At 38.1% G+C, this 11054-nt stretch overlaps 2 protein-coding genes across 3 annotated transcripts; one reads left to right on the top strand and one right to left on the bottom strand.

The window, feature by feature from the left end:
• Positions 1265-6894, top strand: LOC109703623. 2 transcript variants are annotated; one of them, XM_020224318.1, is made up of 9 exons: positions 1265-1698; positions 1930-2467; positions 3376-3475; positions 4197-4265; positions 4619-4727; positions 5395-5483; positions 6003-6064; positions 6151-6247; positions 6518-6894. In XM_020224318.1, exons 2-9 carry the CDS (start codon positions 2088-2090, stop codon positions 6602-6604), a joined length of 993 nt encoding a protein of 330 aa, XP_020079907.1. In that variant the 5' UTR covers positions 1265-1698; positions 1930-2087; the 3' UTR covers positions 6605-6894. The 2 variants fall into 2 exon arrangements, with proteins under 2 accessions (XP_020079907.1, XP_020079908.1); XM_020224319.1 differs by having other exon boundaries at positions 6398-6894.
• Positions 7613-11031, bottom strand: LOC109729044 (peroxisome biogenesis protein 22-like). Its single transcript, XM_020259665.1, has 9 exons — positions 10798-11031; positions 10500-10691; positions 10329-10376; positions 10065-10121; positions 9881-9982; positions 9267-9332; positions 8244-8345; positions 8035-8142; positions 7613-7946 (listed from the first exon to the last, which is right to left on the bottom strand). Exons 1-8 carry the CDS (start codon positions 10900-10902, stop codon positions 8035-8037), a joined length of 780 nt encoding a protein of 259 aa, XP_020115254.1. The 5' UTR covers positions 10903-11031; the 3' UTR covers positions 7613-7946.

Below are 11054 nucleotides of genomic sequence, written 5' to 3'. Positions count from 1 at the left end.
CTATGTTTATTAAAAAAACGTAAAAAGAGAAGAGAATCTAAGTGCAGTAAAAAATACGACCCGAAATAGATTCATGAAAAAGATTCCCTGGTCATCCAAGATTCCAATCTCGCGAGGTGATCTAAAAACACCACCACCCCACTCCGGCTTTTGCCGAATTGAAATCTGGGCCGTCCAATACCACTTAAAGTGATCCAACCGTCCCTCAACACGTGGCCGCGATCTATACGGCATTATCAATAATTAACTAATCAAATAATTTTTTAAATATAATGAAATATTTTTTTAATAATTATAAGGAGACAAATGAATTTTAAAAAACTAATTTTATTCATTGAAGACGTTGTATATATATATATATATATATATATATTGGTGGTGCATTCTTTCTTTTTTTNATATTTATTAAAAAAGGTAAAAAGAGAAGAGAATCTAAGCGCAGTAAAAAATACGACCCGAAAGAGATTCATGAAAAAGATTCCCTGGTCATCCAAGATTCCAATCTCGCGAGGTGGTCTAAAAACACCACCACCCCACTCCGGCTTTTGCCGAATTGAAATCTGGGCCGTCCAATACCACTTAAAGTGATCCAACCGTCCCTCAACACGTGGCCGCGATCTATACGGCATTATCAATAATTAACTAATCAAATAATTTTTTAAATATAATGAAATATTTTTTTAATAATTATAAGGAGACAAATGAATTTTAAAAAACTAATTTTATTCATTGAAGACGTTGTGTATATATATATATATCAATAATATAGTTGGTGCATTCTTTTTTTTTTTTTCTTTTTTTTTTTCCGAAGAGACAACTCGCGGCCAAATTGCATTTCCGTAATTAATGCCAAAATTGGAGGGCACTCTCCTTTCCCGCCAATTAAAATAGGGGAAACACGTAGGAAGACCCCTAACCTATGGACCGTTTTGAAACAGTCCCTCACCTTTTTTTCTTTAATATTTTTTTAACTTTTGTTTTTTTAAAGTGAGTAATGCTAGCTAAGTAAATAATAATAACTTTATTAAATTCACAAAATTTCAGCTAAATTTAATGGTTTAATTTATTTTTAAAAAATAATAATTAGCTGATAAAATCATTAAATATTGTAAAAATGTTTAATTTAACAAACTAAAGAAAATTGATAAAAGAATAAAGTATAGGGGCTTTTTCGAAATAATCTATTGTCGAGAGGGCTTCGTGCAATTTTACCTTAACTTAAAAAATTGTAGGCGGGGTGAGAGTGTGAACGCGACGGGCACTGGAGAGGGAGAAGAGAAGGGAGCGAGTAAAACTCGCGTAAAAGCCATAAAAAAAGGGGTGGAGACGAAAACAGTAACGATGAAAAAGATATTAGGGTTATAAAGATCGGAGAAAAATAGGAGAAAATACGTGAAAAATATCGATTAAATTATGTCGCCGAGCATCTAATGCTGTTATTGGGACTCGCACCCATCCATCCCCCCTCCTCCTTGTGCTACAATTCATTAGGTCGGAGTTTTATTTTATTCTCCCTCTCCCTCTCTCTCTCTTTCTCTTTCCTCCTCGGAGAAAGGTGAGGCCTCTCGGTGCGCTCCTATTGGAGGGAATTGGGAGTAAAAGGAGGGGAGGGGGGGGGGCGCCGAAACCCTAATTGGGGTTTGTCATCTGTGTTCTCGAGTTTGAGGAGGGCGAAAGAGCCAAGCGAGCCTCCGAAAGGTGCGATCATTTTCTCTCTCTCTCTTGCTCTTTTGGTGATTGGATTTGGGAAGGGTTTTGATCGGCCTCTGCCCTTGCGATTTTGGGGTTTCCGGTGTTTGTGGGAACGCAAATTTTGGGAGGTTGGGTTCTAAGGTTTCGGGATTGATCGGCTTTTTCTCAAATCCGATTGGTTGTTGTGGTAAATTCTATGTTGTTGATGTGAAATTTGTTCGCTTTGGCTTTTTGCAGGGTTCCCTAATGTAACGTACAAGGAATGGTTGCAATATCGGTTTTGCTAATTTTGAGTAATTCTTTTGAAAGATTGATGTAGGTCTCCAACAAGATTAAGGACAATAAAGAGATAAGATCAGCTAAAGATTCCCAGCTTTTTGTAACATCTGAGGTTCATGGTTGTAAAGTGGTTCTTGGATCAAAATAAAGATATGGCAGCTGATTCCAACATGGGTTTTCACCAGGGTTTCATTCCCTCATCCTACTGTAGTTTTAGCCCTCACATGGTTTCATTCCAAACAGAGGCAATAAATAGCAGCACAGGAATGATATCCAGGGCTATGAGCATGAACACCTTAGTTGGTACTAGCACCAGTTCTGGAATGTTCATTCCTGCGAGGCCCAGCTTAGTTAGCAACATGCCGTCGGTGAGCCCATCCGCTAGTTCTTCGACCGATGCTTCGCTTGGATCGATGCCCAAGTACAAGTTTGTTACCGGGTCCCCTGCTGATTGGACTCTTAGTGAATTGGCCATACTGAAGGAAGGCCTCGTAAGGTATTTTGATTTGGTTCCTGACTCTTTTCTCTTTGCTTTGATTGTTTTCTATGTCGTTATGTTTTGTGGACGCGTGTTCTCAATTAACACTCTTTTGGCCTGGCCTCTATTTTCTATTTTTAGCTGTAGCTAGCTTTAATGGAGTGCTTGGCAAACAGTAAATCTGAAGCTATTGTGGCTAGGGAAGCTAAAACGTGATTTTAAGCTTCAAAAGTGTAGAAGTTCCACTTTGGTGCTTCTATTTTGGCTGTAGAGAGTTGTTGAAAATTCAGGGGATTTTTCAGTAGTGCTTTAGCACTATTTAAATGGTACTTGATTGAACAGTCCTACACCTGACAACACGACCAAACAAGCCCTTAGCGGCTTTTGATTTCTTTCTTTTGATTCTAGAAGGATTTTTACATGGCATGATCTCTAATTTTACTCGTGTTAGTGTAAAGTAGGCAAATTATTCAGTGACGGGATTGTTTGCTATAGCTATATGCCTAGATCTTTATCTTCCTTTGAGGTAATTGCCGACTTATAGAAATTTGAAGCTTCTGTATCCATTCAGACAATTGTAAACGCTAGTCCTAGGACTTGGTAAGTGTTTCTTTTGTGGATGGCGGCAGCAGCAACCTGATTTATTTTAGCTTGCAGGCAGACTTAAGTATTCACATTTTGCTGCAATATTCGTCCCTAAATGGCCAAATTGAACTAATTGTCGACTGTAATTTTATGAATTCTGCTTTTAACTTATAAAGCCTGTACATAAACAAATTGCAATAAGCTGTTTCTCTGTGCTTTTTTCACAAATCTTTATCTCCCTTTTGAGTAGTTTCAGATTTCAGATCGTACCCGCTTATTTACTGCTTTTCTTCTTCTATAATTCTTGATTCCTGCATTACTAATTTGATTGACTGTTGCAGATATGCTCATGAACCTAATATAATGAAGTACATCAAAATAGCTGCCATGCTTCCTACAAGGACAATTAGGGATGTTGCTTTGAGGTGCCGATGGAACATTGTAAGCTCTTTATATGTTGTTCTCATGTTTGTGGTTCTTTTTAAGTCAAATACTGAATTCTTGCTATTCTGCTAGGTGACTTGTCTAACATATAATATTTGTGTTTACTACATAAGTGAAGGTTGTTTTCGTTGGGGTTTGAATAATTCTCTTTCTGCTCTTGATAAAATTTCTTTATTTTACTTGTGACTGGTTTGTGCAGATACCTGAACTCGTCAGTATATTAGTTTGTCTTTCTTGAGGATAGGTGAATGAATTTTATGATCAGTTTTCGAGTTTTCTTGATAAACACATTATTTCACGTGTATGTTAGGCGACGAGATAAACAGTAAAATCATATCTATTCACCTATCCTCAAGACATTTCTTTAAAGAGATTTCTGTATTTATTTTTGCACCACCAAACCATGGAAAGCTGCTTTGCCCGGTGATCTTTTTAAGTTTTGGAGATAAGAATCCAGTAAAATAGTTACTATACTGATAATTCATCGTGTGCTCATTTGAAGGCATAGAGTTATTTACATAATTTTATGGAACTGTTTCTTTTGTCAGAGTAAGTAATACTTCATAGTTTTTGGTTTTCTATTTAAATGTTGTTTTCTTAATCTTTTCTCTAATAACTATTCACTCGATGTTCTTGATATGTTCACATGCATAGAGAAGATGCAGTACCGATTTTGGTATATTCATGCCTGTCAGACTGATATATTTTATTGCTACAGAGCAAGGAAGGCGGTAAAAGGCGGAAGCCTGAAGAACATAGTACAGGGAAAAAGATGAAGGACTTGAAGGTATTGTATTTTTTTGTTCTATTGGACTCATAATTACTGGCGCTAACATATTTATCTTAGATACCAGGGGTTTGGATATCATGCACGCCTGTTCTTTAGATGAAATTTCATGCAAATGGTGAATATGGAAATACCATTAGTTTTTAGATGCTTCCTCAGTATTTTATGTTGTTTTTCTTAGAATAATTTAACTTATTAGGATTTTTGTGGGATCGACAGAATCGTCCTATTTTTTATGCTTTGCCCAATTAATGTGCCTTTTAATTTAGTTGTTATATCTTCTTTGTTGCTTTTCCCCATCTGTTATGCCGTATTATATATTGATGAATTAAGTTTCTTTATGATGAGGTCAGGGTTTCACGGTTTCTTCTACCTCGACAGTCAACATTCACCCGGTTCCCTCAAATAATGTAGCTCCTTACTCATTCATGATGCATCAGCCAAATCAAAGTTGTCTTGAAGGTTAGTGGGTTTTTACACCATTCTGATGTTCATTAGTGATGGCATAACAGTTTTTGCTGTTGATTTTTTTCAATGATTTGAATTCCCTGATCTTATGTTGCTAAGTGATCCTTGAAATACCTATAGTGACAAGTACATAGAAATATTATGTTTTTTTTTAATCTCAAGTACCTGATTCAGATTTCAAAATTTCTTCAGATGAAACCATCTGCAAGTGGTGTAATGAAGTAAGGTAGTGAAAAAAATATTGTATGAAATGATTTAACAGGTTTTGTGACTTATTACGATGCAATGCCAGCTTGTTAAATTGTAATTTGTTTTATTTTGTTTCGCTCATAGCGAGTTAAAAACATTTTCTCTAGTTTGTTCATTCTGATGCAAATTTAGTTCCATTTACCTCTTGTTTAGTTCGGTGTATTTACTACTGGTGGTGCTTATGCTATGTGGGCAATAATGTTTCGTCAGCAACTCTTTAGATCTATTGCCATAGCCAGTCTCATGCTAAATAAGCTTTTTCCTGAAGTACATTGCTTTTCTCTTTTCTTGTGTGAGAATTTACATCTACATGTTTTGTTGGTTATATGATCTTGGAATTACTTGCTATTATTTTCTACCTGTCATTTCTCCCCTCTAATCAAGCGAATGTATCTTTCTCTACTCTAAACAGTCCCTGCTGTAGATAGTGCAACGCTGCAACTTTTGGAGGAAAATGATCGATTTCTCAACCAGATTTCAGCAAGTATTGCAACATTCAAGGTTTATATTGTACTATCTTGTCCTTCAGTAAACCAAGTTAGTTGTTACTTGCAAGTGATCATTGGCTATAAATTTTTCCATCATGGAAGAATATATCATACATTATCTGACCCTCAAAATAGTCTATATCCTAAACTATTATGCATCTATGCTTCTCGTGTAATGAATATTTCATATGTAAGATCCTACCAGTTTCTGATGATTGCGCATATATTTAAAAGCGAAGTAGCATGTCTAATTCACAAATTCTTGAAGTTTGTGACTTTCCTGCACATCATCTGGAAATTGTGCGAATAGCTACCTTAAACATTCATATTTACATTATTGGTGCCTTTACAATCAGATGACAGCCTATTTATGGAAAGAGCATATCTATGTTTTTTTTGTTAAAGACCGTGCATGTCAGTAAGCATATTTTGAGGGGTAAATGTGTTAGAATCCTGAACGATTTAATTGAATATCTGTAGCAGTCTTACCAAGTGTTTGATGTTCAAGAAAACTTATTATTTTAATCAACAGGTGAAGGAAAACCCAGATCTATTTCTTCACACAAGTAACAACATAACAGCAATTCTAGACAGGTATGATGTCAATCCATTATGAAACTTATTACTTGAAGTGACAACTGTTAGCTTATATGCATGCGCTTATGCTCCCTTCAATGCAGGATGAGCAGGATGCCTGGGATAATGAGTCAAATGCCGCCTCTACCAGTATCTGTAGATGAGCAACACCTCAGTTCTATTGTTCAACTTAGCAGAATGGTAAGATTTTGGGTGCGCCTTAATCTATGCAAATGGTCATCGGAAATAAACCATACCATTTATTCCATTCTTCTTTACATGGGATGCCTATCTTTTAGGCTTTTAGCCATTTAATTTGTTCGTTGTTAATTAATGTGTCCTTACGTGAAGGGTGTTTCTTACGGTGCTCCCATTGGCCCTCACCTGAAGCAAGAACCCCGATGCTGAACATCTTATCTCGAGGTCAAGTTGGGTTCATGTAATTAGCAAATATTCTTCTGTAAATTGCAGCTTGATGGCGAGAGTTTCCGCAGCTTATGTACAAAGATTCTCCAAGGAAGATATTGTTGCGGAACGAGAATATATAACTTACACTGACCAAGCACCAGGTGATAGAAAGGTTCTCCCGTGTATGTTCGATCTGATTCTTTGAGTGTAAGATGAGGCTTAACATGCTCTTCTTCTGTATGGTCCTTTGTATTTTAAGTCTTTGATAGATCCAAGTTACTTTAGTTTTGGTGCTTGTTGGGGGTCTTGATTTATTCACTGTGTTTATCTTGTTCAGCTAAATATCCTATCAATTCCGATGCAGAACTAACCAGGATTAATGTAAATAAATAAATATATCCTTAAGATTACAATCAGTAGAGAAGCAGCTTTGCTTCGTAGCTGGTTATGTCATTCTCGTCATCGTTATGTCCAACCCAAGCTGATCGGCGGTCGGGATTGTTTGTTTGTTTGTTTTTTTTTTTTTTGGAGAGATAGGTAGCACGCTACCCACTATGTTTATTTCATTTAGAAATAAACTTAGCTGGAAATGTAAATCAACTAAGATTCGAACTTGGATCTCGGATATCAATCACCAAGTCCTTTGCTACTTGCTCTAGGGACGGTCGGGCTTGTTTGTTATACCTTGCAAGTTGTGGTGCGGAATATTCGCCTTTTAATGTTGCCACCAGTAGGAGGGTTTGGTAATGTAGTCCAAGATAAGTTTGCATCCTTACTTCGCGGCTGCATAATCCAGTGAAGTGATAGACTGGGTGTCCCACTAATATGCCATTGAGTATTGATGATTGGCTGTTTTGAATGGTACGCATGTCATACTTGAATGGAACATATGATCATGCCCACTGAGTTAGAATAAGGTACTGATGGTCTTATGGTGCGTGCGGCTTTCCTTTTATCAGTGTGTTCAGTGGAGATAGTGACATAATTAACTCTTTTTCATATTCGTATTTTATTGGGTTCTCCCCTTCCGCGCAGAGTTTGTGCACAGCTAGAAAGCATTAAATTGCTCATCTCCAAGCGGGCTTAATCCGCATGCTATTAAGCAAGCTTCATCCGCTCTTTCTTCGTATTCCTCTGCTTGCCACTAAACACTGCAAATACATAATCAAACTAGCCTTCCATGTTCTAGGAAACGTAACCCTCTGTATGCATCAAAATACACGAATACAATTGCCGAACATGGCCTTGAATGTCCTCTATTTTTGAAATAAAAAAGAAGCAATAACAAAAAGAAGAAAGAAAGAAAAGAAGAGAATAGAAAAAGGAACTACATATCTACAACATTAGCTCCTCAAATGCAGCAGTTGAAGCTTATGCTAAAATGTCCGGCACTGTAAACAGTTCGGGTGGAAAAGGAAAAAAAAAGAAAAGAACAAAAGATAAGCGACAGCATCAGCATAGCAGCAAAGTGCATTACGTCAGATTACGAATCCTGCATAAAAAACAGCAATCATAAAACATCAAAATAACGTGTGCACTGGAGGGTCAAACCACCAAAGAGTTCATAGGTAGCTCTTTACTCAGGGGGGACTGCATAAGTACTGCTCCAAACTTGAAGAAGTATATACATTAGGTGCAATTTGGCCCGCTTCCATTGGTGAAATGTATAGTTGGTATCTTATGAATCGCTGATTGAGAAGAAATGTCACGTAAAATATTGGTAACTATGCATGGGAAAAAAAATAAAAAAATATAGTGAACAGCAGAGCAAATTGATTAGAGGACATACAGATAGTTGGGAGATTATTTCAAGATTTGTGTCGACATGGAAATCTGACTCCAATTGTCGAACAAAGGAGGTGCGCCCAATTTCAGTGCTGGAAAAGAGGACCTGCAGAAAAAAAGACATTTATCCAATAATTGATAATTTCAAGGAGTCAGTTGAAACCCTTGCAGAATGGCTAATGGCTTTTAAAGAAAATTTATGTCAAAAAGAAAATTATAGTGGAAGATAGGTACAATATCTGAAGGCAAGCAATAGAAACTTCAATGTGAACAGTTTTAAGTATGAAACATTAACAAACTAATCAAACTTTCAAAGGACCGGACCTTAATTAGCTTAAGATAAGAGCTATCTCATCCACTTGAAATTTCAACATCAGTAGTTATAGTACGAACCAACGATGTAAGCAAGAGAAACAGTTGGCATTCAAACCTGAAAACTGGCCTCAACAGCAAATCCGGACCAAAATAAGTTTTGGTACAGGAGGACCTCATGATGGGGTCATGAAGAAGACACATTAAGACTACCTTAGCAATTACTGTACTATCTTGTTCTTTAACCCACAAAATGGATCTAGTAATATGTCACCGGATCAATCTAGTAATATGTTACCAGATCGCTACTGTAAAATTGCCCAACAAAACTGTAGTACATATACATCCTACAAAACATTAAAAGGGGGCGTAACTCCTGAAGAAAAGAATTAACTTGCGAACACACTGACGACTTTTATACAAGAACCTCCGTCCTCATCCCAATAAGTGAGAACTAAATCCAGTTATGAAAACAACCAGGTCATCATCCAATGGGTTATGATCTCTTTGCGTCACTGGACTCGCTATTAGACTTGCATGTACAAAATTCCTAGCAATTTCACTCAAAGACCTAAAGAAAAAGGACCAAAAGAAAAGGAAAACCAAAAAGAAAACATGTATGCGATGGGCTAAGGAGCTGTGTGGATGGTGATTGTATTGATTACAAAAAACAAAACATGAAGATGGATGCATCTCCAAATTGAATCCGATGTACCTTTTCCTTCATCAAACCACCACTTTGGAACAGTCCAGCACTTTCCAGGGCCAAAAGCACTCTTTCCTGCAAAGCTAATGTCTGGAGTTACATTCCAGAAATCGCAAACTCTAGCTGATAATAGTATTTAGAGGTCATGAGTATCAAACAAACTGAACTTTGACATCAACTCCAATAAATAATGAAATTCACATGTTTACTACTATGGAGTATCAAAGGAGTCATTAACAGAGACTATTAAAAGGCTTAGCATGAGTAAAAGCCTTGATTAGTAAAGCAAATGGGCATTACCAATATTTTGCATTTCATGATTATGGAAAATAATCAGTCGATTCATAACTTAAACAGCATGGTGCTATCACTCTTTTTCGAAAAAAACAGAACTGTTCATGAACATTAGATTGGTAGAAAAAACTATTTTCTTCACCAGAAAAGAATGTGCAGATACCAGTGGCATAGATTTAGTATGAAGCATAGAGAAGACAAGTGATAAAGAGGAGAAAAAACACCCAAACTGAACCCATCCAGTCATTATATCTGCATCCTTGCTAACACTACATAGATTTACATTCATAAATAGAAACATAAAGAGAGAGAGCTGTAAGATTTCAAACCTCACTAGCATCATCGATAACTGTTTCCATCAAATAGAGATCACAATGCTTGGCTATTTCAAGCAGCAGTTCCACAACCGGTAACCTAACAGTAGCATGTTTCTGCAAGAAAGATATTAACAGCATCTTTCGAGTAACCGAGATGACAAATTTAACGAAAAATCTCAGGCCCGTTTGAACAAACCTGAAGGTCCTCCGGACTTGTCTCCTCCAAAATCACACCTAGAATCTGGCAAGTCATCTGTATGCAGCCGAGAAAATGTTCTAATTAAGTTCAATAAGTAACTAAAAGATGGTAAAACTTATTGCCGTGACAATTTACCCAAAATCTCCATATGTATGCCAAGTTACATCTATGAATTGCACATTTAATAAGCCTAGTTAGCATATGAATTCCCCAAGAAAAACAAAATATCAAAGGATTCAATTATCCTCCACTCGGATATACCTTCCGAACGCCGCTTAATTTCTTCCTCACAATTTGCCCTGTAGTGAGCTACAGACACCAATGAAGAAATATTAAAAAAAAAGAAAGAAAATTTTGAGTCAGTATCAACCACTCCGAAGGCTCCAAAGCCCTAATCTTAGAATTGTTCCGAAAGAAACTATCCGCATTTACCGGGGTCGACTCGACCGCATCGGAGACCTCCAGCTTCGGCGCGGTCCCCGCTCCTCCCGAATCCGCCGCGGCGCTCGGGACCCTCCGCTTCGGTGCGCTCCGCCTCGGCCTGGTGGGCGGCGACCTCAGGAACTTCCACACGAAGACCACGGCGATGGCGAATCCGGCGACGGCGCCGAGAGATCCGGCGCTCTAGGGATTCGCAGCACCGCGTAAGAAGAAGAAGAAGAGGACGAAGAGGAAGAAGATAGGGTTAAGGGCATCAGGGCTAGGGTTAGGGTTAAGATTAGGGTCATACCTTGTGGCGGAGGAGGAGGGCGAGGGTGTCGGAGATCCTGCGGTTGAGGTGGCGCGCAAGGCGGCGCACGAGGGCTCCGACGTGCTCGGCGACGCGATCCGACATCCGTACGATCGATCGCGAGGGGCGGGCGTGGAGACGCGGAGAAGGAGGGGGGGAAAGGGAAAAAGGAAGCAGCGAGTATCGCGTGCGTGGAGGTATGGTTTGGTGCGGGGCCGATGAGCATCTTTTCTTGACTTGCAACGTATCCTATATAT

The sequence above is a fragment of the Ananas comosus genome, linkage group 25 (assembly GCF_001540865.1).
Source record: "Ananas comosus cultivar F153 linkage group 25, ASM154086v1, whole genome shotgun sequence".
NCBI lineage: Eukaryota > Viridiplantae > Streptophyta > Magnoliopsida > Poales > Bromeliaceae > Ananas > Ananas comosus.
The sequence above is the reverse complement of the archived record's forward strand: the minus strand, read 5'-3'. Positions and strand labels throughout refer to the sequence as shown.

Coding starts and splice junctions, on each gene's coding strand:
- LOC109703623 (XM_020224318.1), top strand. CDS start 2,088: ATGGTTGTAAAGTGGTTCTTGGATCAAAATAAAGATATGGCAGCTGAT. Junction 5,484..6,002: donor CAAGTATTGCAACATTCAAG/GTTTATATTGTA, acceptor TTTAATCAACAG/GTGAAGGAAAACCCAGATCT. Junction 6,065..6,150: donor ATAACAGCAATTCTAGACAG/GTATGATGTCAA, acceptor CCTTCAATGCAG/GATGAGCAGGATGCCTGGGA.
- LOC109729044 (XM_020259665.1), bottom strand. CDS start 10,902: ATGTCGGATCGCGTCGCCGAGCACGTCGGAGCCCTCGTGCGCCGCCTT. Junction 10,377..10,499: donor ATGCGGTCGAGTCGACCCCG/GTAAATGCGGAT, acceptor TGGTGTCTGTAG/CTCACTACAGGGCAAATTGT. Junction 9,983..10,064: donor CAAGTCCGGAGGACCTTCAG/GTTTGTTCAAAC, acceptor TCTTTCTTGCAG/AAACATGCTACTGTTAGGTT.